Below are 25,577 nucleotides of genomic sequence, written 5' to 3' on the forward strand. Positions count from 1 at the left end.
AAAGAATTTTGATTTAAACGGAATTCAACCCAAAACGAATCCATTGACACCCCTACTGCACCGTTGTTATACTTGGGTTAGAGCTAAGCAGTTGGAAGAAGTCACTCCCACTCCCACCCCTGGGTCTTATTCCTCTACTCTGGGGCTGCTCGACAGAGCTAAGTCGCAGAGTCCACCGGATCGCTGAAGATTCTGTAACGAGAGTCCATGCAAATGCGAGGCACATGGGAAGAGGGAGACGATGAACGTATTATTACCCTTCCTTTATATTTTTCAAAAATAAGTTATTTTATTTTTATTATTTTATAAAAATATTTTTTTTTGTCGATATTCAAGGCAAAAAGCTGCCCTTTATCTCCTAGAACCCTAAAAAAAACTGAAGTAAAAGTAAATCAGAATTTGCATAATCAGTGTAAATGAAATTTCGCAAACAAACAAAACTCTTGGATTTTGACGGTTTGACATGAGTGCAGTGAAAAGTCACCTGTCGGCATTCTCATATTTAAGACCGTTGGGAGACGCAACATCCAGATATTAATTGCAAGAACCAACCAAACCTTTTTTTTTCTCTCTCTGCATTCTGTAATCTTTAAAACGCGAAGAGCCCAAAGAAATCAAAACAAAAACTCGAGCATTCTTCCCCTCCTCGCTTGCATGCATTTCTCGTGTCCGTGCGAGTGCCTCTTCTCTCTCTTTCTCTCTCTTCCTGAGTTGAGAGACTTGAGTGAAGCTCTCAAAAGGGATAAAAAGGTTTTCTTTAGTTACAAAGACAGATCAACAAAACAACTGCTCAATTGGGTTTATATTTATTAATTTGTTCACCATTTTGGCAAAACTTGGAGAAACTCAACTACCCATCTCGTCTTTCAACAGCAATGCCGGCACCCAGATTTGCAATCTTGAAAAATTTGGTCGGTTTTGGCTTCAGAGTTGAGACGAGTTGAAGAAAATTCAAACACCCAAATCTTCGTCTGAGCTTTGGAGTATCTGTCACGGAAGGTTTTGCTCTTTCTTTCTTCGTAACTTTTTTTGGGTGGTTTGGTTGGGTAGATGACCAAAACTTATGGTTTAATATTTGAAATTATTCATGCGTTCTGGTAGGATTTGAAGAAAAGAAACAAGACTCAAATCTATGCAGAACGCCTTTTCATTTTGTTTCAGTTTTTTTTTTCCTAGATATTCAAGGAGAATTGAAAATAAACTTAGGCTTGAGTGCCGTAGGGGCTTAGGTTGTCTGTGAAGCATAACCCATGTAAGAATCAGGCTTGGGTAGCCTAGGAGTGCCTGAAGTTCAAACGAATTCGATATTGATTTGCCGATGGGAATCAACATTTTCTGAAAGCTGAATAGAGAGGCCATTTTGATCTTGCATCTTAACAGTAAACCCACAAAGACGATTCCTTTTGAGGATTTGATTTTTCTTATTTATTGGTGATCGACTGTAATCTCTAAGTTGCTTGGTGTTGGAGATTATTGAAAAAAGATGGTTGGGACTGCAGAAGTGGTCCAGAATGGGCATTCAAATGGCTCCATTCATAATGGCAATGGTGCGGAGGAGAAGCTTGACGAGCTCCGTCGCCTTTTGGGCAAAGCTAAAGGTGACCTACTGAGGATTGTGGGTGTTGGGGCTGGTGCCTGGGGTAGTGTTTTTGCAGCTCTGCTGCAAGACAGCTATGGCCATCTTCGAGAAAAAGTGCAGATCAGGATTTGGAGAAGGCCGGGTAGGACTGTCGACAGGGCCACGGCAGAGCACCTGTTTGAAGTGATCAATTCGAGGGAGGATGTATTGAGGCGCCTGATCAGGCGCTGTGCATACTTGAAATATGTTGAGGCACGACTAGGTGACCGGACACTGTATGCTGATGAAATTTTGAGAGATGGGTTCTGCTTGAACATGATTGACACGCCACTTTGTCCATTAAAGGTTGTCACCAACTTACAGGAGGCCGTCTGGGATGCTGATATTGTGATCAATGGCTTGCCATCGACAGAAACTCGTGAGCTTTTCGAAGAGATCAGCAGGTATTGGAAAGAGAGACTAACAACTCCAGTTATCATCTCTTTGGCAAAGGGTATAGAGGCTGCATTGAATCCCGTTCCCCATATAATAACTCCAACACAAATGATTAGTCGCGCAAGTAAGAGTTCTTTTTCTTTTTTCCTTCACTTGGGTTTCTGTAGTTCCAATGCCTGCTCCAATTATTATTTATTTTTTCTGTTTTACATTAAAGATCCGTTTGTTTATTTACCTTTTTCTTTGAATACATCTCTAACTCACTTGTTGTTAACATAATCTCAATTCTGTGTATGGTTTTGTTAAGGAGTTATGGAATGAACACTTAATTGTCCTTTGAGAAATTCAGGAAGCAGGTACTTTAGAATCTTCTGCTAAATAGAGGTTAAGAGTTGAATTTGTATGTTTGTCGCTTCTTATAAGCTTAGGATGTCAGAGAATCAGAAATGACCAACTGGCAGTTGCACAGTTGATTAGACAGTAGAATTGCACATAATTGTCCTTTGAGAAATTCAGGAAGCAGGTACTTTAGCATCTTCTGCTAAATAGAGGTTAAGAGTTGAATTTGTATGTTTGTCACTTCTTATAAGCTTAGGATGTCAGAGAATCAGAAATGACCAACTGGCAGTTGCACAGTTGATTAGACAGTAGAATTATGGTAATGGTAGTCAGGGTTGTAGTATGAGAATAGAAAAAGGTGCCGTGGCTGTATTCGGGAGGTCAACCTTGGACAGGGGGTTAATATGATGGCTTTAGTCGATTTGGAAATGGGCTAAAGTAATGTCAGACACATTTTCTCAGATATCTATGGATTTCATATTGTTGTAGTCCTAGTTGGCTGTAACTTAGAATCTGCTGGTTTTAACAATTTCATGCTCATCCAAAATTTTCTTTTGATTGATTCATGAACTCATGAGTAGGTTCTTCCTCTTTTTCATTGTAATAGAACACATTTTCCCTTTACCATAAGGTGTGTAAATAACACTCTAAAATCTATTTTGGAGGAGAAACATGTATCTTCATTCATTGAAGCAATAATTACCGTAAGTCTTCACAATTTCTTGATATTCTAACACATGGAGGACTTTCTTTTTCTTGTTTTTAATTAGTTCATATGTTTTGACAGTTAGGTTCATAATGTCATTTTTGTATATGTAATGATAGAATAGATGTATGAATTTAATTTTAGAATATTTACTGCCTTTAACTATAACATACATGCCTTCAGTGACTTATTATGCTGCAAATATTAATATCGATTTAATTGCTTGAAATTGCTTCACTTATCAAAAGAAAACAAAAAAGAAAAAGAAATTGTTCCTCCCCTCCCCACCAAAAAAGTATGGATTTCTTGCAACTATTTTGTTTTTTTTTTCCCTTTCCCTGTATATTAGTGTACTTAATGAAAAAAGTGGACTGATTTATTTCTCTGTTTGATTGTACTTTTTATCAAAAAATAAAATAAAAATGCCCCTTCTAAGCCTGAATTGTGCATAACCCTGGCAGCTGGTATTCCTATGGAGAACATTCTCTATCTTGGAGGACCAAATATTGCCTCTGAGATTTACAACAAGGAGTATGCTAATGCGCGTATATGTGGAGCTGATAAATGGAGGAAACCTCTAGCAAAGTTTTTGAGGCAGCCCCACTTCATTGTGTGGGATAACAGTGACCTTGTCACTCATGAAGTTATGGGAGGCTTGAAGAATGTTTATGCTATTGGTGCTGGTAAGTTTTTAGTTTATCAATACATATCAGTAGGATCTATTTAATTAAACAGAATCTGAAGTGAGACTGTGAAAGAGATTTTTATTGACTTTTCTCCTTTTGATAGGTGATTGGAAGTTTAAAATTGATATTAAGACTATAGTAAATAAAACAAAAATTAGAAGGCCCTATTGATTGGGCTACAGGATTGATACTAAATGTTGAATATTTGGTACTGGCAGTGCCTCAGGCTAGGCATTTTCATATTGAATTTATATGATGAATGATCTAGTCACCCATATTTAACCACTTACTTGCAATTGGCAGCCTGATTGTTAGGTGAAATGGCTAAATGGCGAAACACGATCCATGTAGCTGATTCATTAGACCCATATTGTTAGGTCTGAGCTTGATTGGGTTGAGCTGAGTTGATCATGTGCCTAGGGTTGGCAGCCTTTCTTGTGACATGAAATTGAGTTTGAGGAAATATGGAGAAGGCACCTGAATCAGAGTGTATATTTGGACCTTAGATCAATTGGGAGTTGGGACCATAACCATATCTAAGAATGTTAATATTAATATGCATGTCTAGACTCTACAACCATCAATGCCATATCTTTTTTTGTTTAGATAGAACTTTTGCAAAGAATTTCCAGAATTAGATTACTATAGGTTCTTAATCAATCCTATGACATGGTAGAATATGATATATTGCATATGAACATAACACATTTTTTCAGCCCTATTACTACTCAATGTTGTTAGTTCTATATTTTGTTCTGCTTGAGAAAATATATCTGAGAATATTGATTTGCATGTCTATACTATACAGCCATTAATGTAATATCTTTTATTAATGGTTGGGATGGGGCTTAGATGATAATGATGGTCATCATCCAAGCCTTATCTTAACTATATGGGGTTGGCTAATGAGTCCTGTTTTGCCATTCCATTCTGTTTAGTGCCATATCCATTGTTAAATTATGGGTGCTTCATCATTTCTTAAGTTGAGAAAAAAAAGTCATTTCTTTTCACTTCCAATTCATATCCCTTTTGGTCTACCCCTACCCCTTCTAGCCCCTTCAACTTGCAACAGATCACTTCTTACAGGTGCTATTGATGGTCTTTTATGCACGTGACTAGACCTGTTCACAGGCTGGGCTTCAGACTTCGCTTTACACTGTTTTGGGCTTGGGATTTGGGCCAGGCCCAATCAAATTTTGGCAAAAGCCAAGCCCGGTCCATGGACAGGTCTACATGTGACTATCTACTTTCTCTAATTTTATTGTAAGTTATTTCTGGAACCATCTGGTAAGTAAGTGAGGAAAGAAATAGAAGAATCTGGAAATAAATTAGAAACCCTCTCAAATTCTTGACTTCAACATTCTCAATGCAAGAGAATAATAATGCCTATTCAATCAGTTGCATTCTCCATGACCTTTTCTGTGACCAATGCCTGCATCAGTTTAGCTTATCATATGAATGGCTAACTAGATAACAGTTTGATTTGCATTATTACAGGAATTGTTGTGTAATTTTATTATAATACTCTTTGAATATAATCTATATGTTCTTGCATTGGATTGTCACATTTCACTACCTAAAGGTGCATTGTGATGTGGTACTTGGCTGTTGCTATATCAATTTATTGCCAGACCTTGACACCTTGACTACATTGTTCCATTCCCTTCTTTTTTGTATTTTAAGTCCAATAAAGACTTTCTTTATTAGTTATTTATTTGAACTATAGATTTACCTGGATTTTAATGCATAATTATACTCATTGGTAAAAACAATGCATCCTTCTCTAAGAGGGAAAGTTGGCATCGCTTGCATCAATACTTAGAAATTATTAATCTTCCTATATTTTCACAAATCATGACATTGAAGTTGGGCTTACAAAGAGTGGCATCGCCAGCTTGGGTGTGGTTCTATAATACCTGGATATCTATAGCCTACCATAATGTTTTCAGACATATTATATACCCAATATGACACCAGATACTGCATAGGCACTTTTAGATAAAATCTGTAGCATTAAGGATTTTAAAATTATGTAAAATGGTGTGTTTTAATAAATCATTAGTCATACTATAAAAATATGCATGTTTAGAAATTTAATTAAATTTGGCAAGCCATAAGTCTTGATAAATTTAAAATAGTTCAAAACTAGATACATAAGCATCTTATATGGGATAGCCATACCCATATTCATGTCCAGGATTTTGAGAACATGGGGAATTGTATTCATATTTCCTGATTTCCTGTATCTGTGTCCATGTTGGCATCCATGTTTGGCTTCACAGGTATGGTTTGTTTTTGACTTTGGTTTCTTGGTTTATCCTTTAATGTGGAGGTAATGAATTTATTGTATCTTTCCTCTTTTTCTTTACTAAAATGCCTTTTCATCAATTAAAAGTCTTCGTATTCCTTTTGTGTAAAGTGTTCATAATGTTGGATTGAAGGAGTTATAAGAAAGTAACAGAAGAATAGATAATCTATAAAAAAGGAAAAAAAAAGAGGAATAGATAGACAAAGAGAAAGAGGAAGGGATCATACCTTTAAAAGAGAGATAGAAAAGAAGGAGAAGATAGGAAAACAGATCGAAAAGAAAAGGAAACTCCAACACCAATTCTTGGCAATACATAAACATCAAACATTCATTTTGATAGAACTAGTTTTTGGAGAGATAGATGGTGTGAAGATAGAGTTTTGATGAACAGGTTCCCAAGTCTTTTTCATTCTGGCAGATAATAGGGTGGAAAGGGTGGCAGACTTGCATGAGATCATTGGTGGTGGGGTGGGATTATTTGGTGCCCCACCTTGAGGAGGAATTTTAATGAAGGAAATTGAGGGGTTGGAGTCCATGATTAGACTGCTGAACTGTAACCTTCTGCATCCAGGAGCCTTGGATGCAAGAAGATGGAGATGGGGCAACTCAGGCAATTTTACAGTTAAGTCCTTTTATAAGAAGCTGAGTGATTCTTTGGAGATGGATTTTCCTTATAAGCAGTTCTGGATTCCATACATAACATTGAAGGTAGCTTTTTCGTTATGGACTGCAGTGCTGGACAAATTTCTCAAAAGAGATGGTTTGATGAGAAGGGGTATGCAGATTCCTGAAATGTGTGCTATGTGGGGTTGACAGGGAAACAATAGCTATGGATTTAAACTCTTATAACAACTCTAGATGCCCACTACTATTCCTCCAAACTTGACCAAACTAGAAATACCTCCAATGCAGAGTAGAAATTCAAATCCCATCAATGATTAACAACCTATTAATAAAATGACAATAACTCTCTAAAAACACGTTGGATTTACAAAATCTTTGTTTCCATCCAGGGGCAGCTAAACGACCTATCTAATGACACTAAAATCAAACAAAATAAATAAGTTTAGACCACTGAAAAATAGGTTAAAATAAAAATGATATTATTCCAACTAATATTTTTTAACATTCAGAAAACTCAAAGATAAGATTCTTTAAACTAGTGGGGTTGACAAATTTCTCAAAAGAGATGGTTTGATGAGAAGGGGTATGCAGATTCCTGAAATGTGTGCTATGTGGGGTTGACAGGGAAACAATAGCTATGGATTTAAACTCTTATAACAACTCTAGATGCCCACTACTATTCCTCCAAACTTGACCAAACTAGAAATACCTCCAATAAGTTTAAATAAATAAGTTTAAACTGAAAGATATTATTCCAACAAATTTCTCAAAAGAGATGGTTTGATGAGAAGGGGTATGCAGATTCCTGAAATGTGTGCTATGTGGGGTTGACAGGGAAACAATAGCTATGGATTTAAACTCTTATAACAACTCTAGATGCCCACTACTATTCCTCCAAACTTGACCAAACTAGAAATACCCCCAATGCAGAGTAGAAACTCAAATCCCATCAATGATTAACAATCTATTAATAAAATGACAATAACTCTCTAAAAACACGTTGGATTTACAAAATCTTTGTTTCCATCCAGGGGCAGCTAAACAACCTATCTAATGACACTAAAATCAAACAAAATAAATAAGTTTAGACCACTGAAAAATAGGTTAAAATAAAAATGATATTATTCCAACTAATATTTTTTAACATTCAGAAAACTCAAAGATAAGATTCTTTAAACTAGTTTGATTGCTTAATATGATAAAAACCTATTCCTAAGACACTATCAAGCTGGAAAATAACTCTCAAAAGACCCAAATTGTCTCAAAGTAGAATCACCAGAAAATTAGGAAATTACCATTGTTGTCCCAGATAGAGGAGAAATCAGATTTCCTTTACATGGGTGAGAAATTTTATTTTCCTGTTGTAGTACTATGTTCTAGGTAAGCCCTAAGATAAGCTGGATAGCTGGTTTCACTGAGTCTGTTGGCCCTACTTCTGCTTCTCTCCAACTTATATCTCAGATACCTTTTGTGAGATGAAAATGAGACCGGAATCTTTTTGCAATTTTTTCTTCTCCTTTCAGATTTGATGGCTTCCTTTCGGGCTTCCAAGGAGGAGAAAACCAAACTATGCACAAGCTATTGCATCAGTTCTGTCAAATCGTACTTTGAATCTCTTGTAATCTAAACAGAATGTTAAATTATATGGTTTGAAGCTAGCTTCAGACCATAAAAAATTTTATTTTTTGACCAGCAACATAGAAAATCATTCTTTCATTAATATATTTGAATAAAAAGATTATGACAAAAAGTTGTGAGAATCTGGAATATCCTTTACAAAGCAAACCCACCCAACACTAAATTACAATTGTGCCCAATGCATTTGTTGTCTTTGAACCCCATGCTTTGCTCAGCCATCTACCAAGCTATTAGCAGATCTTCTTACCCATCTTGTTTGAATGTCCATGTCTCTTGATAACCACTTGAAGTGCAAGCACATTTCTGATCATTGCTCACCTTTTCTCAACCACCCAATTACTATCATCGAATCTTTTCAATAATCAATCTACCAATTCCCATTTCTTTAGCTTTCTGTGCTCCCAAAATTGTTGCTAATAGTTCTACGCTTACCGAATCTCCTTGCACAAATGGGCCGGAGAACAAAGCACATAAGTTGCCACCCTCATTCTTTATCACCCCACTAGTTTTTGAGGGATTTGGATTGCCAATACTACTGCCATCAAAGTTCAATTTCATCTAGCCTCCAACTGGGGTGACCAAACCTGTTGGACTTTTTGTTTCCTAGAGGAAGAGCCAGCTATTGCCCCTCAGTTCCTAAAGAAGCACTCCACCTTAAATTCTGAAAAGAGTTTCAAAGTCTTTACCTAATGTGCAACTCTTAAGTTTATGATCTCAATCATTGTTTTCTTACTCCTCTCCCCTCAAATATTCTTGTGTTCCTTTCTTCCCAAACTGTTCAAGGCACCATTGCCCTTGTCATTTCCATAGAATCCTGTCCCTCCTTTTTGTGCTCCTTAGAATAGATGGACAAAACAACCTTTCCAAACTAGCAAGGGCACCTGGAACTAGAAGGAAAAAAAAAGCATTCCCAGATACAACAAACAAAGGGATAGGAGATTAAGAGATGAAAAGCAATGTCACCATTCTACTTACATACGAAACACCAATTAGGGGACAAGATCCAGTTTGGTCTCTTCCTTTGTAAGAAATTGTAAGTATTAATGCACCCATGGAAGACTTCCCAACAAAAAGCATTGACCTTTGGGAGGATAGGGAAACACCAAACTTCTTTTATAGGGAAGGAGGAGAGGAGGAGGTGGCTATAAGAGAAGTAAAAAGGATTTACAAGAAAACACCCCCAAAGGATTAAGAGACCACACATGGCTATCTCTCCCCATATCATCAAAGACTATAAAATTCAAAATACTGAACAGGTTGGATACAAAAGAAATTTCAGACTCACTAAGATTCCTATTGAATCCCATGTTCCAATTCAACCATGAGGAAGAAGGACAAGGCTGAATGAAATCAGACACATGTCTTTCTTTAAGATGGGAGAGAGCGAACAAAGAAGGAAAAACATCTTCAAATGGAAACTCTCCAATCCAAATATCTTCCCATCTCACTAAATGATCTTTCTTTCACTTCCATTGGTTCCCAAAGAAAATCCCTTATAAGCTTCCTCAATTCCTTATTTCCTTTTACAACTACCTAAGGCATTCTAAAGACAGACATGAAACAGACATGTAAGTTAGCTAAAGTGGATTTTATCAAGCTTAATCTCCCACCCAATGAGACATAGTTCCTTTTCCACCGAGCTAGTCTCTTCTCAATCTTTCCACCACTGGAGTCCAGAAAATTGCTCAATTAAACTTCCAATTACTCAATTAAACTTCAATTACAATATATAAGAAATCTGTTAGGTTAAAGGCAGTATGCAACTTGTATTTTAGATCTCTTGATAGCATATTGGTCAATTCACTTGGTGCAAGTAGTGGCAGTGGATAGATGAATGTCAGTAATGTAAGTTCTTCTACGATAGCAGATATGCCTTCATAGTAGAGAACATGTTTTTCTAGTTTCTAACTGTTGACTTCCAATTAATGAACCTAAAGTTGACTGCAATCTTTAAAAAAAAAAGGAGGTATAAATGACAGCAGGCAACTTCTTTTTCAAATCTCCAGACAGCACAAAAGTTAGTCTACTTTGTATTACTCTCATCCTATTACGGTTGCAGTGGATGTGATGAATGATAGTGATATAACTTCGCTACCGTGTTTTCAAATCTCTAGACAGCACATTAGTTAGTCTACTTGGTATTACTCTCATCCAATGACAGTGGCAGTGAATGAGATGAATGTTTTTTTTTTCTTTGAAAATAAATAAAAAATAAACTTTATTAGAGAAAAAAGGAAAAGGAGATTACAGCAGGGTGATAAGGAATCACCCAGCAAGAACATAACCAAAATACGACAGACCCGCCCTAACAAAAGCAACCCTAAAAACAAAGAATTAACCTTACAGACATAGTTGTCAAGGTGACAAGGCGCCCTTTGAGGCTCGCCTCGCCTAATCGCCAAGCAGTTTTCTACTTCCTACCATAAAATACTTTTTTATTCATTCTTTTTTGAGATTATAATTATAAAATAGACATTAAACTAAAATATTAATTTTGTGTGTTTATATACTATTTTTTTATTATTTTCTTATTTATTAGGGTTTAATCAACACAAACATTGCTAAATGCTGTTCTGAACCCTTGAAGACTTAAAAACCTGAACCAATAAGTAAGGAAGAACTTAAAATTTTATCTAATCAGCACATATGCCTCTTCCATATCGTCTTCTTCTTCTTCTACTACTACTACTACTACTACAATACTTTTTATTTTCTTCTTTTCCAATAACAAAAATAAGGGTTCAGCCCCTATATTTTTTGAATTTTATTTTCCTTCTTCCTTTTCTTCTCATGAATATGTTGATTTTCTATACTTTAATATGAAATTTATACTTTTCTTATGAAAATCATGAATAATTATTAAAGAAATATGGTTATGGTACCTAGGGAACTATCCTAGGATCTATGTTTTAACATAAAAAAATCCGTCGCCTAGGCGACAAGGCGCGCCCCCCAGTCGCCTAGCCTCGCCTTGGCGCCTTGAAAACTATGCTTACAGACATACCAAAGCACCTTGGTATCTCTTCTGCATATTAGTGATGTAACTTCTGCCAAAGTAACAGATATCTCTTCTGCATATTCTTTTCTAACTAGATTCAACCTTGGAAATTTGTTTTTTTTTTTTTTTTTTAATTTAGCTTTGGAAAATTGTTGTACATAATTACAATACACACTTAACCCATAATTAGATTAGCTTTCTTGATGGTATATCCATTTATCAGATCATTATATCTTAGAAGATTTTTATTCATCTTGAGTTGTTACCATCAATTATCAGATGCAGCCTCATCAAATGCTAATGCATGTATAATTAGCAGTGAGGAACTAACATAGCTTAGGGGACAAATAAAAGATCATTTTGAATGGGCTAGACAGTTTTGCTCAAAATCCAAGCTTGTTATTCTCGCTTTATGAGTCAAATACTAATAAAAACATTATAGGCTTACCTTACTTATATTAGCTTCCTAATGCAAGTTCAGAAACCAACAACTTCATGAGTGCTTGTTTTATTTTAATTTTAGCATGATGATTTCTTCTCTTTTTTTTTCTTGTGGAAAAAATAGAAGAAAAAAATAGGACAATTGTGCCATTCATCAATTCATGCATTAAGAATTACAATTTTTGTGCAATAGGAACACATGATGTTCTCAATCACTAATTATTTGGATTAAATCAATAAACTAAATCAATTTTCTTCAATCATCGCTACTCTTAAACAGATATTCCCTTACTATTAAAAAGGGTTTATTACAAGGAATACCCATATCTATGTATCCATGTGTATTTATAAGGGTGAATTACAGACTGCTACCCTGTACTTAGGGGGTGGTGAGACTTAGCCCCCTGAACTTTGTTTTGCAACACAGACCCCCCTGAACTTCTTGATTTCAACACTATGCCCTCTACTCCATTAAAAGCTACGATTATACAAGGATGATGTGGGCAAGAGGATTGAAAAGGTGGCATTTCCAGAAGGCCTCCAGGCCCCAACTTGTTGAATGGCTTGGATTGACCCCATTATCTGTTCATACAGACATATACATACATGACCTGCCATGTTTCTGCCATTTTAAAGGCTACACAAACATATTTATATGCTTGTCTTCATGAATAGCATGCTGAACCTTTATTTGAAGCATCAAGAATATCTATAAAATACTATATAATAAACAAGTTGTTGAGATTTTGAATTAGTACTTTGAATAACAAATCAATTGTCTTGAGAATGATACTAGGTTTTGGAATCACAATACATGTAACTATTAATTTTGGTTTCTCACAGGAATGGTAGCCGCTCTAACCAATGAGAGTGCTACCAGCAAGTCAGTATACTTTGCACACTGTACATCAGAAATGATTTTTATTACACACCTGTTGGCTGAAGAACCAGAGAAACTTGCTGGGCCTTTACTTTCTGACACTTATGTAACCCTGTTGAAAGGTCGTAATGCATGGTATGGTCAGATGTTAGCTAAGGGAGAATTGAGCCTGGATATGGGTGACAGTATCAAGGGAAAAGGAATGATTCAGGTCCGTATCCTGATTCTAGTACTTCATTAGATCCATTAATTATGTATTAAGTTCAACGATTAGAATTTTTACTCAAACATGTCTACTGCATGTTGGTTCAAGAACTATGTTTTTGACCATGACATTGCATTGCTGTTCTTGCTTGATCATCCAAATAAAATGTTTACTGTATTGGATTAGCTTAATTAAGAAAGTCTAGAGCACTTCATGAGACTAAGACATTGTTAAAAGATTTTTTTCGGTAATCAATAAAAGGAAAGCTTTATTAATATGAAAAAACAGTACATCTGGAAATGATGAGATATCACTTGAGAACAGCCTTACAAGAGAGAGCAAAAGAGGAAAAATACAAGGGAAGGACAGCAACAGAGATGATTCAAATAAGCATGGGCCCAAAAACAAAGAACAAAGAGAAAAAAGCAAAATCTCATCAAGCTAACTGCTATGTATTCCAAAATCCAGTACCAAGATCTTCCTTTGAGATTCCTTCGAACTTTGGGAGGATCAAGATCCAGTCCATGACTTGTTTGCCACATAGGTGTGTTATGTGATCCCTTGAATGAGCTTTTCCATTAAAAATTCTCCTGTTCCTTTCTTTCCATATCTCCCAACAGGCTGCGAAAGGAATGCATATCCAGGTGATCTTTGCCTCGACATTCCCAGCTATCTTAAGCCAATTAGATAAAATTTCATCCACTGAGATGGGAGACCATCCACCCACTTTGAAAAGCCTAAAGAAAAACCCCCAAATAAATTTGGAGAATTAGGCACTCAACCAGAAAATGGAACACATTCTCCTTGGCATTCTCACAAAGGTAGCATCTGTTAGCCAAGTGAAAAAACCTCTATCTTGAAGGTGATTCAAAGTCAAGATACTATCCCAAGCCACTAAGTACGCAAACACTTCCACCGTTGGTGGAATAGGGTTTCCCCAAATGCCTTTCACCCTTGAGACATGTCCACTTGATCTTGAGAGGGACTGAAAAGAATTTAACTGAAAATAAACCATTTCTTGATTCTTTCCACCATTTTGAATCTTTCCTTTCCACCTGAGGCTCCACTAATTGTAATTTTGCTAGATCTCAACACTCTTGAACTTCTCAATCAATTAGAGCTCTTCTAAATTTCGGACACCAAATTGTTCTGCCTTGATTAATCTCAAAATTCTCTGAAATGGAGCTATTCTTCATGCCCAAGTTGTACAGCCGAGGGAGGGAAGCTTCCCAATACCCAACCAATCATCTTCCCAACACTTGATTGTTGTTCCATCACCAACTCTGAAGGAAACAAGATTGAGAAAAGCTGCCTTGAAACTCATAATCCCTTTCCTTACACTTACTCCATAAGATATCTTCACTTCCTTAGGGTTCCATCCAAAGCCAATAACCCCATATTTGTAGGCCACCACCCTTCTCCGAAGTGCCTCTCTTTTCAATCCAAATCACCATAAGGTGGTCTTTTTAGTCAGGATACTAAATATGGTATGCTAAGTTTGGATAGGGTCTTTATACCCTAATGCATCTATGTATTTCTTTGATACTAAGCCATTAAATAGTGTTTTTATCATTGGGTATGGTACAGAATATTTCTGCTTTCTTAATACATAAATGGAAAATGTTTTGGTTGGGTATCATATAATTAATGTAATTAATGGCTGAAAAAGGATAAATGGGGAAGAGAAAAAAAGTAGTCTTTACTATCTATTCATTGGATTGGAAAATCACCTGGAAATGAACCTTGTTACTCAACTTGCAGCTGTTACTGGGAACTATTGTCTCATGTTATTCACCTCGACAAATCTGTGTGGATACCAAATGAGATGAATGACCTACAAACATATGAAAAAATGTGGAAGAAAATTTTTACCACAACTCTCAATTACATATGAGAGAATTTGGAATATTTGAACTGCCATGAATTAAAAAAAAAAAAAAAAAACTAAAACAAATTCATAGACTCGTGATATTTTAAATCCTCTAACAGTGACTCTTGCACATACTTAACCTTTAATGTTTTTCCCTTGTTTTTTGTTTCCAGTACTACTGTCATACCTAGTAAGAATGCTTACTCTGCCTTGAATTTGTCAGGGAGTCTCTGCTGTGGGAGCATTTTATGAGCTGCTAAGTCAGTCTAGCTTAAGTGTGTTGCATCCTGATGAAAACAAACCTGTTGCTCCTGTTGAGCTTTGCCCCATCTTGAAGACCTTATATAAAATTCTAATAAAAAGGTAAACAAATCTATCGCTCTTATCTTTCTTTTAGAAGATCTTTATTTACATAGAAAAAGCTGTGAATGTTCTGATTCAAGGAGTTGCAAAACTGTAAATGGCCTAGAAGAAACAAAAAGATCTGTTTTTTTTTTTTTTGGCTAAAAACAGAAAGAAATTGATGTCTTTAGATTTGTTAGCTTTAGTTTAAAAGACAAGCCATTTTGTTCAGTTGACTGTCCAAAGTTGGTTATGAAAGTTTGGAGGCCCATCTCTGCAGGGAAATCCCATCACAAGCTATTCTACAAGCATTAAGGGATGAAACCATGTATGATCCTCGTGATCGTATTGAGATTGCACAGAGCCATTCCTTCTACAGACCATCACTTCTTGGGCAACCTTGATCAACTGGTGATGCTGTGGTTGTTTTCTAGTGGATACTCTTCAAAATGGTGCAAGATTGTTGGGAAGGGGGATCGATAACTTTACTATAAGTTGTAGATCAATTTGTAAAATCAATGAGAATGAGGGTTTTGTAATGGATTATGTATCTAAATTCATTCATATGTATCTTTGCTGCTATATATGATATTATGATCTTGTAGAAGGTTCAGTATTCCAGAATAGCTTTCCTGATAGCATGTCATATGATTTTTATCTTATAGTTAATGTTAAGTAACAATTCGGAAATAGTATCTGTGCCTTGACTACTTGGTATATATCAATACTGCACTAGGTGCAGTATTGGCAGATGGTCTAGCTAGACAAGGGGTGAACAGAAATTCTATATTTTGGGCTGTATTGTAATCGTGTTTTTGGTGTTCAATGGTTGTTCTCGGGAGCTAAGATTGTTGAGCTCCTTACTCTGTAACTTTTCATAATATTAATACGATACACAGTTATTGATCAAAAAAAAAAAAAAATACTGCACTAGGTGCAAGCCTTAGAGGGAGTGTGTTCAAAGCCCCATCATTTTCAGGCTTCTTAGAGAGAACCCAGGAACATGCAGATCAGTTTATGGGTTTTGTCCAAGGCCCCAGCTATTGCAATTGCAGAAGAACCATGTTAGAAATTTAAAATTATTGATTTGGATTTCGGAGAATCAATTCAAATCGTTTGAGTTAAGTTAATTGTACTTTTAGAAGTTATGCATAAAAAAGTATGTTACAGAAGTCGCATGTAAGCATGTGCTTTCTGATTCATATCCCTGATTTATTCTAGAGCCATTGCATGGTAGTGGACAATTAATACATGTGGATGCTGCCACTATTAATTAATAGGGTAAATTTCTGACAATTGTCGCACAACTCCTTCCCCGTTAAGTTTTCCGTTACAGATTATTTATACGTGAAGATCACCATCTTTTTTACTCAAACTGGCAACCTTCCATCATCCTCCTTTCCGACCTCTCTTCTCTCTTCTCTCTCTCTCTCTACTCAAACCAGCGGGGGCGGCTAACAGATCTAGATCAAATCATCAGCAGTTAACCTCTGTTCAAAATGATCATATTACCCTTTTCATCTTTTCCCCTTCCTGTTAACTTTATTGAGACCTCACTGGTATAGCCATGCTGCTCCTGATACTGAAGATCAAGGTACAGCCGATGGCTTTGCTTCTTGCTCATAACTGGGTGTCAGCATCAGTGCATCACATCGTTAACAATAATTTTCTCACCCAAATGCAGCCTTAATTCTATCCAGTTTTTCTCTTTTTTCCTTCAATGATTTGCACTCCCCAAAATTTTTTGCAAACAATCTGCAGAGGATCACAAGCCAACTCAAGCATATAACTTAACAAAGATGGCTATCCGAACTGGGTGTCCTGTAATTGAGCTTCTTGAGCGGGATCCAGCACAGCACTGGCAGGTTAATTTGTTTTGAGGGCCAGAGCCCAAGCTCAATCCTTAGATAAAGCCTGACTACAGTGCCAAACCTTAGGAGCTATTTGAGGTGATTCTGGGTTGTAGGCTTCTAGGCTTGATCAACAGCAAGACAAAATTTTGAACTCAAGCTGAACTAATAGAAATCAATGCTTATACATATTTTTTTTTCTGAGTGCCCTTTGCATTTCAGTTTGAGCGAGAGTGCCTGTGGTCTAAATTCAATCTTCCCTGTGGATTTTCCTGATTCAAACCCAGCCTAATCACATATGAATGCAAACTGGTTTACATGCTTGGATGGAAAACTGAGATCTAGTTTGGACTTGGGAAATATGCAGGTGATGAGTCTCAATTCTGTCAAGTCTCCAGTCCATGAACCAAACAAATGGAAGCTCAATGATGGGTGTTGACTACAAAGGAGAAGACATAGCCTGCCTTGCCAGAAACCCATAAACAATCACTGCAACCATACCCAAGAAAAAAGAAAATACATTTTTATTTCACCCATTTGACTGGGATCCATGGTACACCTACTTTATCTTCTATAATGCACTTTTGAATCTTGCCTCATCCCCTCGGTTCCAGTGATATCATGATTATGGATCAGGCTTCTCAAAAGGATGAACTTTCAATGATATTTTAACAAACCCCAGGTTGGGTGCTTTCAACAACACCCAATTCAAATGCAGCTGTTGGCAGTTTCTATTGATTTGTAAACCAAAATTCCAAAATAAAATGTTTAATTATAATCCAAGTCATTGGTTTTCTGAAAATGGCATGCACAAAACCTAAATTGTGGAAGCATGAAAGATGGCAAGCCCAGTGTGAAGCTAATGAAAAGACATGTCAGACTCTAAATCCACCCATCTCAAAATCGGGAAAAGGGTAAAATGATGTGGCATTCAAGGTTTAGTCTGTATATATCTGTGGACCAATTCTTTCCCCTTGCTCATGAAAGCACATTATCTTCACAAAGACAAAACCATACACTGTAACTTGCTATATACAAATTTGCTTTGGTTCTACCCTCTGCTTCTAGTTCTACATACAAAACCATACACTCTGTGATCCCCATCAATATATAGGTCTAGAGGGTCAAAGATTTGAGCCAACTATTAGATTCTGCTTCTTTCTTCAGTCAGGGGAGGTTTAAGGGTAGGCCAAAGTTGAAGGGGAGGTTTAAAGAGATTTACCCTAAAAAAATAGTATCTCACAGGTTTCTTCTTTTCAAAGTTGGACTTTACAGTAGAGGGTTATTCCAGGACTGTTAATGGGTCAGGTCCAATCCAATGAGCCCGAACCAATTGGGTAGGTTCTCATTCCAGGAACTAGAACTGATGGATTGGCTCCTGTTCCCGTTTCTGATATATTGTTCCAATCCATTGGGTCAGATCCGATTATCTTGAAAACTGGTCGATTTGATACTGGACCTAAAATTATAAACCCTATCGGGTCTGATTCAGTTCTGGGTCCTTAGTATTTCTGATTGAGTCGGTTTTGGTTATACTTGGACCTCACCTGTTGACAGCCCTAATCATTTTCTTTAATCTAATGGTTTCTAATATGGTAACTATATGGTATTCTCTCATACTCCCATCACCTTTAACAAGGAATTTGCAAAATATGCTATGCCAACTTTCCAATTCTATATGGTATTACAGTATTAGCTGCATTTGATGACTGCATTAGGCGCTGTTTAAGTAATGGTAATGCCTTACGCCCAATCAGCCATGCATGCAAAGTGATAAATTGGAATGGTTGTGGGATATGTACACTTTGATGACTTAGTCCTAACATGGGTGTTATTAGTGGTTAGACAGCCCCTAACACTCCAAATCGAGCCAGGCTTTATCTCTGTATTAACAGAATATATTCAGGCCCGAGCCCTGCCCTTATATAAAGCCCGAAGTCTGGGCCTGGGTCCAAGCCCGATCCTGGTCAGAAAATTGAAAAAATATTTGTTTTTATTCAATATAAAAACTATTTTATTTATATTAAAAGACCTTAAAACCTAAAAAAGTAAAGAAAGATTTTACTATTACTTCAAAAAAAAAAGATAAGAATAATAAAGATAATATATATATATATATATATATATATATATATATATATATTTATTGTATAAAATTATTTTTATTATATAAATACATTATTAAGTCAGGCTTAGGCTCGAGCCGGGCTTTTTTGAGAAAGCCTGAGCTTGACCCAAAAAAAGGTCAAGCCTGAGCCCAAGCCTATGGGCCTGATATCTTGCCCAAGCCTGACTTAGATTGAATTTATTAAATTCATATATAAATTTATTAAAATATCCCAAAATATATTTTAACTTGTATTTACACATTCCAAGACAAGAGAAAGACATTTCGGTGGTGTTTTAAATTTATATTTGAATTGATAGAGATAGGGTAAAATTGGTATTTTAAAAAATCAAACACATTAAAAGTGTATGTTTGGTTCTGTGGGCGTTTTGTGATAAGTGTTTTGATAAACAATGTCATGCCATTGCCAAATCAACATTTTTCTTATCATGTTCATTTGTACACCACCAAGAGCTTCACTCTAGGTGGCTCTCACTCTAGTTGCATGTTGCCTTCTCCATGCCAATTCATACATAATATCTAAAGCCCCCAAAACCCTAATATTAATAAAATAATAAAATAGTAAAATATTAAATTAATAATAAGATAATAATAATAATAAATTATAATATATTGATAATAAAATAATAAATATTAAGAAGTTATTAGTAAAATAATAATAAAACAATAGTACTAGAATAAAATATTAATAAATTAATAATGACAGAAAAGATGTTAATTATTAAATATAATAATAATAAAGTATACAAATATTAAATATAATATAATTAAATTAATCATAAAATAATAATAATAATAAAACATTAATAATTAAATAATAAAATATTATGAAAGTAAAAATAGGATAATAATAATAATAAAATAAGAGTATTAATAATTAAAATAATAATAAAATATTTGTAAAATATTCATAAAATAATAATATTATAATAAAATATTAATTTATTAATAAAATATAACAACATAAAGGGAAAATTCCCGATTAGTACCTTATACTTTGGTCCTAGTGCCACTTTGGTCCTCAAACTTTAAAACATGACAATTCAGTATCCGAACTTTCAAAACGTACCAATCCAATACCTACTGTTAACTAGCCATTAAGCGGCATTTGAAAATACACAAATGCCCTTCGAGTGCCATCTAATTCTCTTTATCAACCATCCAAATGTTGACAAAAAATGAATAGCCAGAAATCTTTGCCTCTTCTATTCAAGAAAGTTGGGTTTCGAGTGCCATCTAATTCTCTTTATCAACCATCTAAATGTTGACAACAAATGAATAGTCTCAAATCCTTGCCTCTTCTATTCAAGAAAGTTGGGGTCACATTTAGTGGGCATTATGGTGACCCCAACTTTCTTGAATAGGAGTGAGACTATTCATTTTTTATCAATGTTTGGATGGTTAATAAAGAAAATTAGATGACACTCAAAGGGCATTTTTGTCTTTTCAAATGCAGCTTTAACGGTATGTACTAAATTGGCATATTTTGAAAGTTTAGGTATTGAATTATTGCATTGTAAAGTTTGGGGACCAAAGTGGCATTAGGCCCAAAGTACAAGGTACTAATCGGGAATTTTTCTTAATAAAAATATTATTAAAGTAATAATATATAATGATATATTAATAAAATATTTATAAATTAATGATGAAAACTAAGATACTAATTATTAAATACTAATAAAATAATAATAACAAAATACCAATAAAATAATAATTATATATTCATAAAATATAAATAAAATGATAAAAATAAGGGTAAAATACAAATAAGTATCCTATACTTTTGGGGTAGTGACAAATACCTGAGCTCTTAAAAATAGACATAGGGTCCATTGGTTAGTAGTGTGTCAGTTAAACATTACATAATCTAAAAAATTACCTTCTCGTGTATTTTTTATATCATTCTATAGAGTAAAATCATCATCCAAAAAATTAAATATATTATTTGATGTCTATGCGAGAATGTCAGCGTGGAGAGGCGTTTGATTATTTGAGAATGATCTCACAAATACACAAAAAGGGTATTTTTGGAACTGAACCTAAAATGTTATTTTCTCGCTGCCGGATTTTTTGCAAATAAACCTATCTGCGTCGTACAGGTAACTCAATCTAAAGCAAGCAGTTTTGACGAGGGCATCCTCGTAATTTCTGGAAAACTCTTTGACTTCCAAAGTTCCATACTTCCATACGTTTTAAACGGCCGCGCCGTTTTCAGTTGAAGTCGTTCTGTACAAGTAAGGTCTGGTGTCGAGAAATGACGGAAGCAGAGAAATCGAACGATCTGAAGGAGGTGTTGAAGCCCTTCTATCAGAGGGCATCTGAAGCTGAGGTTAGAGGACCCCATCTTCTATCCCCTCCAATTCCTTTTCTCTTTCCTAATTAAACATTTATTTTCTCGAACCACTTATAAATTTTTAGGGTTTTATTTGTTGTTGAATTAGTTTTTCTGTTAAGACCCATAATTAGGGTTTTCTCAACAAGTAGCTTCTGTTCTATTACTTTTTGTTATATGCTGGAATCTCATTTTCCTCTTTTGGTGATGGAGCGAGTAACTTGGATATGGAAATGGTTGCTCATGGCGCTAAAGGTTCTAATTTAAATTTTACATGAGATAATAGGATATGGATTCCGGGAAATGAGATAAAATTTGGTAATTTTGATCTTAATGAGGCAAAGCAAAGCCGTTGGTATTAGGTTTTCTTTTGGAGACCTTTTTTTTATGCATAGATGTTATCTTTTAACTGATTTGGATTTATATTTAGCTTTAGATGATCTGTAAAACAAAGAAAAATGCTCTGTTTTCATTCAAACTGTTGGCATATTGGAGAAACAGTAACTTTCTAGGTTGTTGTTTATACTAGAAAATAGCTTTTCATAAGATGAACAGAAGTTGTTTTTTTTTTTTCTTCTCCTTTCAAATAGACTAGTAGAGGGTACGTGCCATAAACATGGTAAAATTTAGAGGTTCATTAAAATATAAATATAATAGCATGAAATACTGTCTAAGCATATTCACCATACAGGGAGGTGCTGAAAGTAGCTACTTTTTCCATTTATCGTACTCATAATATTCTATTTACTTTACTAAAATTTTTAGACAATGCAAAGTTGTTCCTAAAATTGAACAAAAGGGAAAAAAGTAAACTACATCTGGATATGGGTTCTGAATCATAAAAGGAAACAAAATTATTAACTTAAATGGAGTACCATGATTGTCAAGATACTCAGTTTGTCCCTGTAATATCTAAGACAATGTGGCACAAGTTAACAATACAACCAACCCAAGTTAAAGCATAAGTTTATGTAAAACAATGGCACATGTAGTTAAATTAATTGTTCATAATCACATTGTCTTCAAATTTATACAGTTATGCCCATCCCTAATAAGTAAACGAATTCTCTTTATATCTGCTCTTGGCTTTTATAATATGTTACAACATTTTTTCCTTCCAGGAACAGAAGTTCCTCAATGTGTCTTCAATTTTTTCAGTTTAAAGGTCAAAAGCTCTAAGAAAATGTAGTAGAATGATGATGCTGTGCGTTAGTAGAAACATTTCTCAATGTAAAATTTCCAGTACCACTTTTATTCTGGTGCAAAATCTAGAAAGCAACCTTTAACAAGCATATTATCAGCAGCATTTTTATGTACAAGCATAAAAAAAGAGTATTAAAAGATGGTTGTTTATTTCTTTCCGCATTTTTTTATAGTGCTTAGAAGTTCCTGCATATTTTGATCTTAATACATTGCAAGGAATTCAGTATTCCTTAAGATGTTTTCCCTTCTGATTTCAACAACTATAAGAAAACATAGTAAAATAAAGCTTCCATGTATTAGTTCATTACACCATTCTGGTGTAAAACAAGCTTTTGTAAGCATAGTTGCATATTGTTAGAAATATTTATACGTAAATATGAACATAAAGTATTTCCTATTCTGGAATAATTATTTATTTATTTCTGCTATTTTTCTTCTGCTTATAAGGTTCTGCATATTTTGAGCCAATACATTCCGGAAATACATTTTATTCCATCAGGATTTTTATTTCTATGTTTCTGAGACTTGCATGCAGAAACAATATATTCAGAACAGTTGCATCAGAGTCAACTCGCAACTATTAACATTTAGTCACTGGTGTTCTTTATTGGTTGTGACTCATGAGTTACTTTGCCAGTGATGAATTGGGTTTGTGATCTTATTCTTTTTCTACTAAAGCACATTTCTACAATCCTCTATGGTTCCTTCAACCTCTTACCTAGATGACTCCCTGAAAGAAGCCTGCCAGATCTTGCAAACTACATAGCTGAAGCTTGAGGAAAAGAAAAAAAAGAAAGTAGTGATGCCAAAAACCAGAAGATTCTTTTTCCTTTTCATATTTTCAGTTTGTCAAAATTGGATTTTCTATTTGCATGACTGCTGAGTAGGAGTTATAATGATAGTTTGTAGAATCAATTATATATGTTATCTAATTATGTTGAATTGGTTCTTATACGCTAGATTATATTGAAGTGATCCCTTTAAGTGGGAATAATACCCATTTATACAAATTCCCACTCTCCTATCTTCCTTTTTCACTCACCAATATTTTCTTAGATTTATGCCATGTAATTGCTTTTTTACTTTTCTTTTGACTTGTCCCTTACAAAAATATTTTGTATTATATGATTTCCTTGCTAATGTGTTTTCTTAAGACTAGATAGATAATGATAATAATTAATGTGTTGTTGTATAAACTATTATGAACTATGATGTAGGGCAAGCTTCTGTTCCAGGAATCCTGCAAATTACACTATGCAGGGGTGGATAGAGTTAAAGCATCAAGTAAGGTTTAAGGACTTAATTCCACACAAGACAACCAACAAGTAAACTCGCACTAGGATTTTCGTGGCAGCACTTAAAATCTGAAGTGAAAAATAAAATAAAAATAATTTTTAGATTTCGAAATGTAACAAATAGGATTTTATATAGGCTCAAAATAGTGCAAATTCTGAAGGGAAACCAGCTTATATGAATAACCCATACTCATCCCAATGAGGCTGATCTCATTGCCCAATCAATTTTGTTCAATTTGACAATTAAGAATATTGGGCTAATTATTTAGGTAGTGTTGTTATTTAGTTGTTAGAATTGTTTGGCCAGGTCCATTTTTTGCTAAAAAATGTTAAAATGGTTCTGCATTTGATTCAACCCTACTTGTAACTTATCCTGTGAAGACCATACAATACATGGATGAAAAATGTTGCATCAATTTCCTTGTGCACTCATTGGATTAATTTTATGAATGGATTGAGAAAATGAATGTATTTCCTGTCTGATTAGTATTTTTGTTTTCACTGAAGGATCGACTAGCAAGACTTGAAAATGCACTTGGTGACAAGAGAGGTAATTTCCAATCCAAGCTTTTCTACTCATCCAACTAATTTATTGGAAAATACAGGTAAAAGCTTGTTTGGCTTCATCATTGATCCAGATTCTGGAAATGAAGAATTATCAAAAATTGTTAGTGAACTCCAGTCAAAGCTAGATGAAGTAAAAGCAGAACAACTAGCTGAGCGAGAGAAGGTAGGGCTTACTTTTTGTTGTGTTTGTAGATTTCCTAGGTGATGAATAAAACTTACATTTGCTCATGATGTGTATAGGCTGCAAAGGAGATGCAGAAGCTGACTGCTGAAAATGCAAAGCTCCAATATCGAATAGCCCATCTAGTCCGATCATTGAGGGAGGCAGATTGCAAGTTGGAAAGTTGAATCTACTAACTGCAGTTAATGGCATTTGAGAATATGTTTCCTGCTTTTCATCATGACAGGAATCACAGTATTTCTTTTATCCTAAGGCATCATTGTTTAAGTCTAGTTCAGTTTTTCCATGGTGGAATCTGTACTTGCCACAAACTGTGATTTTTGGGGGGGCAGGGGGAGGACTGATTTCCTGGAATCTACACATCAAAAAGATCCTGAGAGAAAAATGAGTTGGACAGGAGCTAAACAGAGTTGGATGTATGAATATTTATTTCTCTTTACCTTCACCCTCATTATGGGAACTTCAGTGGCTTGGAGATGGGGTATGTAAGAAAGGTTATTGCCGGGGCAGGGCCACCCTGACCCCAGTACCGAGTCTTAGCAATTTTTAGGACTTCAAAATTTTAGTTTGGGTTGTGCTTGGGCAATATCTTGGCCCAGATGTATGCATCCCCTACATTTCCTTATTTTTTTTATCAACAACCCTACATTTTCAGATTTTGCATTCTCCCCTTGTTTTCAGATTGACTACTTCTGCACCTGTTGTTAGAAGCACCTTATCACTGTTAAACAACAAACCCCAACTCACATGAAAGTCGTTAGGGTACAAGAGTTCATATTTGATATAATAGTCTTAACAGTGTTTTTGAGTTGCTTTCAACAGTAAGGGCATGGATGGGATGCAGTCAATCCATAAAATTATGAGTATCAATGCAAATTTTGAAAAATGGAGGGAGAAATACAAAATTACAAAGATATAGGGAGGGACATGGATGCAAAAAGCCCCCAAAAATCTGCAAAACAGTACTATT

General features: G+C 35.1%; 2 protein-coding genes across 4 annotated transcripts; both read left to right on the forward strand.

The window, feature by feature from the left end:
- The first annotated feature begins 154 nt into the window (after positions 1 to 154).
- GPDHC1 (6-phosphogluconate dehydrogenase family protein) lies at positions 155 to 15,741 on the forward strand. Its single transcript, XM_088970308.1, has 5 exons — positions 155 to 2,138; positions 3,521 to 3,742; positions 12,598 to 12,845; positions 14,933 to 15,072; positions 15,332 to 15,741. The coding sequence occupies exons 1-5, from the start codon at positions 1,484 to 1,486 to the stop codon at positions 15,453 to 15,455; spliced, it is 1,389 nt and encodes a 462-aa protein (XP_088826434.1). The 5' UTR covers positions 155 to 1,483; the 3' UTR covers positions 15,456 to 15,741.
- A 5,389-nt stretch (positions 15,742 to 21,130) lies between these two features.
- LOC148872294 (threonine-tRNA ligase 2) lies at positions 21,131 to 25,270 on the forward strand. 3 transcript variants are annotated; one of them, XM_088970716.1, is made up of 4 exons: positions 21,131 to 21,358; positions 24,367 to 24,409; positions 24,498 to 24,589; positions 24,667 to 25,270. In XM_088970716.1, the coding sequence occupies exons 1-4, from the start codon at positions 21,284 to 21,286 to the stop codon at positions 24,772 to 24,774; spliced, it is 318 nt and encodes a 105-aa protein (XP_088826842.1). In that variant the 5' UTR covers positions 21,131 to 21,283; the 3' UTR covers positions 24,775 to 25,270. The 3 variants fall into 3 exon arrangements, 2 of the variants coding, with proteins under 2 accessions (XP_088826842.1, XP_088826841.1); XM_088970715.1 differs by having other exon boundaries at positions 21,136 to 21,358; positions 24,465 to 24,589; XR_016107409.1 differs by lacking the exon at positions 24,367 to 24,409 and having other exon boundaries at positions 21,209 to 21,358; positions 24,465 to 24,589.
- The last annotated feature ends 307 nt before the right edge of the window (positions 25,271 to 25,577 follow it).

This window comes from Nelumbo lutea, chromosome 2 (assembly GCF_056320005.1).
Source record: "Nelumbo lutea isolate HS-2025 chromosome 2, American lotus-T2T, whole genome shotgun sequence".
NCBI classification, from domain to species: Eukaryota; Viridiplantae; Streptophyta; class Magnoliopsida; order Proteales; family Nelumbonaceae; genus Nelumbo; species Nelumbo lutea.

Bases quoted from the DNA above. Each gene is read 5' to 3' on its own strand.
- GPDHC1 (XM_088970308.1), top strand. From the start codon at position 1,484: ATGGTTGGGACTGCAGAAGTGGTCCAGAATGGGCATTCAAATGGCTCC. The intron at 12,846-14,932 runs GTCCGTATCCTG...TGAATTTGTCAG, and splicing joins AGGGAAAAGGAATGATTCAG to GGAGTCTCTGCTGTGGGAGC. The intron at 15,073-15,331 runs GTAAACAAATCT...CCATCTCTGCAG, and splicing joins TATAAAATTCTAATAAAAAG to GGAAATCCCATCACAAGCTA.
- LOC148872294 (XM_088970715.1), top strand. From the start codon at position 21,284: ATGACGGAAGCAGAGAAATCGAACGATCTGAAGGAGGTGTTGAAGCCC. The intron at 24,410-24,464 runs GTAATTTCCAAT...TGGAAAATACAG, and splicing joins TGCACTTGGTGACAAGAGAG to GTAAAAGCTTGTTTGGCTTC. The intron at 24,590-24,666 runs GTAGGGCTTACT...TGATGTGTATAG, and splicing joins AACTAGCTGAGCGAGAGAAG to GCTGCAAAGGAGATGCAGAA.